We start from the raw sequence: 6,652 nt of genomic DNA on the forward strand, positions 1-6,652 counted from the left end.
AATTAAAATTAATATAAAAATAAAAATATGACAAATTTTTGGGTCTTACCCATGTACCTCGATTGTGTCCACAACATACTCTGACAACAGTGCTATGCATGATAATTGTCATGTCAACCAGTTAAATCCACTCCAAAATCCAATCTGCAGGGCCCTTTTCATCCCCACCATCTTCATCTTGCTGATCATTTCATCACCCCACATCTATACACACAACACACTCCTAGGGTTTACTGTTCAACAACCTGAAGTGCTATGAGCATCTCTTGCAACGTATGTTTTGTAAACATCAAAATGCTGCTGGCTCAGGATCTGATGAGATATCAAATTAATTATTTTACTGTTTGTTGAGCTTCTGCTAACCTACAGGTTGAGCCATTTTCATTTGATGTAACTTTTACATTACTAAACAATTAATTAACCATTCATTAATCCAGCACATGGATCATTAATACAAACCATAGATATTAATTCTCCAGGGAAGCATGCAAGACGACAAACATTATTAGCCAACTTCCCTTAATTAATTGCCATACAGATAACATGACAACACAAACAAAAACGAACTGAACCAAATGTAAAGCGTAGTAAAACATGAAAATGGCAACGAGAGCTAAAAGTAAACATCTAAGGCTAAATTTTCTCATTTCCACGCAACAAAGCTAGACAAAGAAGAACTTAGACGTATCCAGACAATACCAAGTCCTGAAGCTCCATGCTGAGATGATTATGCCCCCGTCTCAGAGCTAGGCTTACACTCGTCCTCCTTTTGGAACTTGGGACAAATTTTCAGGGTTAAACCTGAACCACTCAGCTTTTCTTCAATTAACTTCTCCAAGTATTCAGCCTTTGAAGGACTCAGATGATCTCCCCAATCTCCCACCTTACCATTCCTGAAAAAGGCGGAATTTGGAACCCCGGAGGGACGTTTACCACTCTTGTTCACCTCCAAATCCTTCAAATTCTCAAAACTACACAACCCGCATATTTCTTGTATAACCCCTTGTTTCTCTTCCATGGCAGAAAATGGACATCCCAAGAACTCGGCCAACCTTTTGGTGTGAGAAAAGACATCCTCTTTCATGTCTTCATATTTCAAAAATAACACATTCTTTGGTCTGTCTAAGTTTGCCTTCCAATACCCCAATACATGCTCCGCAAAGGGTCCAAAGCTGTGGACTCCGTGACAGAATTTTTCAAAGCCTTCATCCAGTGAGAGTGGCTTCACGTTTCCACGTCGAAGCTTGAGGGCAAAATGCCAATAGGAGATGAGTTGGTCCACAGCATTCCGACACACATATACAATTCGACAGTTGGACTCCTTAATGGAAGATGGGAGCGATCCATATGGTACGTGGGTAGCAAAGATTCTTGGGGAGGGAAGAAGCATGAGATTTGGAGACTTGTTTTTCAAGTAAACGTCAAACTCAACGAAAGGTACAAGGTCGTGAGGACTGGTAGTGTGCAAGGGGCTGTCCTTGAGAGCGTAACGTGTGCGATTGAGGATTGAGAAGGTGAGAGCTTTTAACCAAGTGGTACCTGATTTAGGAGTGCTGGCCAGAATTAAATCGGAGCCCAGTGCTTGGAAGTGTTGTTGAAAGGAGAAGACGGGCTTAATTGCGATAGAAGGGTACCAAAAGCCTTGGTATAGATAGAGAGAAGTGCCATCCCAGTTTCTCTCTTCAGGAAGGGTTAGTAGCAACTTTTGAAACTCATCATCCTTGCAGGGCTCTTCCTGGGGAACTTCTGATTTCTCCATAAAAACTTGGAATAGCTAGATCGACAATGGAAATATATATATGAATGGTTCGTTCATATGCCTATATAGATAGTCTTGGACATTGATTCCTAGTCAACACTTCTCTTCCATTATTTGTTGCTAACTTTGAATTTTCCTATCTACCAGTCATTATTATTAACTAATGTTAAGGATTCTTGAGTTTCTCATTTTCTTTACCTACCATTCTATGCCATCACTTTATTTTGCCAGTGCAGTTAAAATGGAGATATAGATAATCCGCATTTACATGGCTAATTTTGAATAATCTTTTTATTAGTGATTCCTAACACTCTTTTTTTCTTCTACTAGGGCTGGAAATTTCTAATTTTCCTACCTCCCAATCAACACCTCTATTATTCCTACCTGTTATTTTACTGGACACTCAACAACATTTGAATATTTTACCATTTAATGGGAAAAGTATATAATAGGTATATTTTATATATTATATATATTTGAGAATAAATATATGTTTGATATATATGATTTTAATGAAATAAAAATATTAGAAATTGCTATTTTTTTCATTTTGATTTTAAAGTTATAAAATTACAAAATTTAAAAAAAAATAAATAATAAACTTCTTGTTGTTGTTATTACTATCATTACATAACATATAGATAACAAACGAAAATGTTGTTTATTTAGGTTGAATTTCGTGTATATTCACAATCAAGACATTGGTTTCATGAATCCCATGTATGAAAGTAAACTCCAATAAGTAGTTGAATGGACTCCAACTGCATGTCAAAGTGACTTCTTTATTATTATTATTATTATTATTACATAACATATAGATAACACACGAAGATATTGTTTATTGTTTATTTTGGTCGAATTTTGTGTATATTCACAATCAACACATTGGTTTCATGAATCCCATCCAATAAGTAGTTGAATGGACTCCAACTGCATGTCAAAGGGACTTATGGATGATTGAGAATGGACTCAAACCCAAGAAGATAAAATAAAAAAATGGATTCTAATAATGCACTCTTCTAACAACTTTGGTACTTATTAAGTAATCAATTAATCAATTACATAGGTAGCTTAGTTGGTTCAATCACCTGCCACATGGTATCGAGAAACAAACAAAGATATTAGGGTTATGCTAGGGTACCGAAATATGCTTTTCGGTACCATACCCCCAAATTTGCACCAATTGCATCTTGCCACATGTGAGGGTTGTTGAATAAAAAAACCTAATGCCAAGAAAAAATAATCCAATGCAACACAAAAAGTTTTAACTCTTTACAACATCCAATTATATAATCTTAGGATTTATTTTATAAAAATTGAAAAATGTTGAATAATTTGTGAAAATATAAATTTTCTCAAAGAAAAGAAATTAGAATTTGTTTTAATTGTTAATATAAAGTAACAAACCAAAGAGGTGAAGAAAAAAAATTAAATTTAAAATAAACTAAATATTGTAAAAAAATAATTCAATGACATAATTTATAAATTGAGAGTCAATTAATTTATTTTATTTTAAATTGAAATTATTTATGAAAAAAATTGGGTGAATATTGAAAATGCGAAAAAGCAATATAATTGGTTTATGAAGTAAAAAAACTGAATAATTTCAATGAATTGTAAGTCTAATTAGATATTTATAAAGAATAAAAAATTGAAATAAATTAAAATAAGTGTATATTGTTCAAACACTAAGTTAGTGATGTACTTGACAATTGTATTAATAAAATAATTTTTATAATTGAAATTTAATTATATAAAATTTTGATTGAAATATTGAAAATAAAAAAAATTATAATAATTAGTAAAAATATGGAATTTCAATTCTCTTGCTGATTTTTTAATCATTTTGATTTTTCCAAAATTTTTAAATTTTAAAAGAGGAAGAAAATTGAGAATCTTCAAATTCTTCATACCCTTTCTAATTTTTAAGTATTTTTGAATTTTTATTTTTTGAATTTTTTTTTTTTGCATCATTTAAACACCCCTTAAGTGTAATGAACTCATTTAAACAATGTTCAAGCCATATAAAGTCCCAAAATTCTTTTAAATTTTCAAAGAAATGGAGAATAGGGAGGGTACGAAGAATGTGAGGATTCCTCACATTCTTCGTACCCTTTCTAATTTTTAAATATTTTCGGAGTTTGATTTTTCTGAGATTCATTTGGACACCCCTTAAGTGTAATGAACCTATTTAAACAATATCTAAGCCATGGAGGGTTCCAAAAAAAAATTTAAAGCATCAAAATAGTGGAGAATTGGAGGGTACGAAGAATGTGAGGATTTCTCACATTATTTGTACCCTTTTTTATTTTTAAGTACTTTTGGAGTTTGATTTTTCCAGGCATCATTTGGATACTCCTTCAATGTAATGAACCTATCTAAACAATATCTAAGTCATATGAGGTCCCAAAATTTTTTTAAAAGCATCAAAGAAGTGGAGAATGGGGAGGGTATGAAGAATCCTTACATTCTTTATACCCTTTCTAACTTTTTAGTAGTTTTGGAGTTTTATTTTTTCGGGCATCATTTGAACACCGCTTAAGTGTAACGAACTCATTTAAACAATATCCAAGCCATATGAACTCCAAAAAAAAAAATTTTAAATTTCAAAGAAATGGAGAATGGGGGTATAAAGAATGTATATAAGGATTCTTCACATTCTTTGTAGCCTTTCTAATTTTTAAGTATTTTTGGAATTTGATTTTTTCGAGCATCATTTGGACACCCTTTAAGTGTAATGAACCTATATAAACAATATCTAAATCATAGGAAGTCCCAAAAAAATTTTAAAGCATCAAATAAGTGGAAAATGAGGAGGATACGAAGAATGTGAGGATTCCTCACATCTTTCATACCCTTTCTAATTTTTAAGTACTTTTTAAGTTTGATTTTTTCGGGGATTATTTGAACACCCTTTAAGTGTAATAAACTCACTTAAAAAATAATCAAGTCATATGAAGTCCCAAAATTTTTTTAAAACATCAAAGATGTGGAGAATGGGGAGGGTACGAAGAATGTGAGGATTTCTCACATTCTTCGTACCCTTTCTAATTTTTAAGTATTTTTGGAGTTTGATTTTTTCAGGAATCATTTGAAAACCCCTTAAAAGTAATGAACTCATTTAAACAATATCCAAGCAATATGAAGTCCCAAAATATTTTTAAAACATCAAAGATGTGGAGAATGGGGAGGGTGTGAAGAATGTGAGGATTTCTCATATTCCTCGTACCCTTTCTAATTTTTTTAGTATTTTTCGAGTTTTATTTTTTCGAGCATCATTTGAACACCCCTTAAGTGTAATGAACTCATTTAAACAATATCCAAGCCATATGAACTCCCAATTTTTTTTAAAATTTTAAAGAAATAGATAATGGGGAGGATACGAAAAATATGAGGATTCCTTACATTCTTCGTACCCTTTCTAATTTTTAAGTATGTTTGGAATTTGATTTTTTCGAGCATCATTTTGACACTCTTTAAGTGTAGTGAACCTATCTAAATAATATCTAAGCCATAGGAAGTCTCAAAAAAATTTTAAAGCATCAAATAAATGGAAAATGAGGAGGGTACGAAGAATGTGAGGATTCCTCACATTTTTCGTACCCTTTCTAATTTTTAAATATTTTTTAAGTTTGATTTTTTTGGGCATCATTTGAACACTCATTAAGTGTAATGAACTCATTTAAACAATATCCAAGCCATATAAACTCCCAATTTTTTTTTTTAATTTCAAAGAAATGGAGAATGGGGAGGGTACAAAGAATGTGAGGAATTCGTACCCTCTCTAATTTTTAAGTATTTTTGGAATTTGATTTTTTCGGGCATCATTTGGACACCCTTTAAGTGTAACGAACCTATCTAAACAATATATAGGCCATAGGAAGTCTCAAAAAAAATTTAAAGCATCAAATAAGTGGAAATTGAGGAGGGTACGAAGAATGTGAGGATTCCTCACATTTTTCGTATCCTTTCTAATTTTTAAGTATTTTTTAAGTTTGATTTTTTCGGACATCATTTGAACACCCATTAAGTGTAATGAACCCATTTAAACTATATCCAAGCCATATGAACTCCCAATTTGTTTTAAAAAAAATTTCAAAGAAATGGAGAATGGGGGTACAAAGAATGTGAGGATTCCTCACATTCTTCGTACCCTTTCTAATTTTTAAGTATTTTTGGAATTTGATTTTTTTTCAGGCATCATTTATACACCCTTTAAGTATAATGAACCTATCTAAACAATATCTAGGCCATCGGAAGTCTCAAAATGTTTTTAAAGCATCAAAGAAGTGGAGAATGGGAAGGGTACGAAGAATGTGAGGATTCCTCACATTTTTCGTACCCTTTCTAATTTTTAAGTATTTTTTAAGTTTGATTTTTTCGGGCATCATTTGAACACCTCTTAAGTGTAATTAGCTCATTTAAACAATATCCAAGCCATATGAAGTCCCAAATTTGTTTTTTAAAACATCAAAGATGTGGAGAATGGAGAGGGTACGAAAGAATGTGAGGATTCCTCACATTCTTCGTACTCTTCCTAATTTTTTTAGTATTTTTGAAGTATGATTTATCCGACCAACATTTGAACACCCCTTGTGTGTAATGAATTCAATCAAACAATATCCAAACCATATAAAGTCCCAAAAAAAATTTTAAGCATCAAAGAGGTTGAGAAATTGGAAGGTATGAAGAATGTGAGGATTCCTCACATTTTTCATACCCTTCCTAATTTTTTAGTATTTTTTAAGTATGATTTTTTCGAGCATCATTTGAACACCCCTTGAGTGTAATGAACTCATTCAAACAATATCAAAGTCATATGAAGCCCCAAAAATGTTTTTAAGTATCAAAGAAGTGGAGAATGGGGAGAGTACGAAGAATATGAGGATTCCT

At 32.0% G+C, this 6,652-nt stretch overlaps 1 protein-coding gene across 1 annotated transcript; it reads right to left on the reverse strand.

The window, feature by feature from the left end:
* Nucleotides 1-448: 448 nt before the first annotated feature.
* On the reverse strand, nucleotides 449-1,789 carry LOC117927940 (cytosolic sulfotransferase 15-like). Its single transcript, XM_034847673.1, has one exon. It carries the CDS (start codon nucleotides 1,757-1,759, stop codon nucleotides 728-730), a length of 1,032 nt encoding a protein of 343 aa, XP_034703564.1. The 5' UTR covers nucleotides 1,760-1,789; the 3' UTR covers nucleotides 449-727.
* Nucleotides 1,790-6,652: the final 4,863 nt, after the last annotated feature.

Source organism: Vitis riparia, chromosome 13 (assembly GCF_004353265.1).
Source record: "Vitis riparia cultivar Riparia Gloire de Montpellier isolate 1030 chromosome 13, EGFV_Vit.rip_1.0, whole genome shotgun sequence".
Lineage (NCBI taxonomy): Eukaryota > Viridiplantae > Streptophyta > Magnoliopsida > Vitales > Vitaceae > Vitis > Vitis riparia.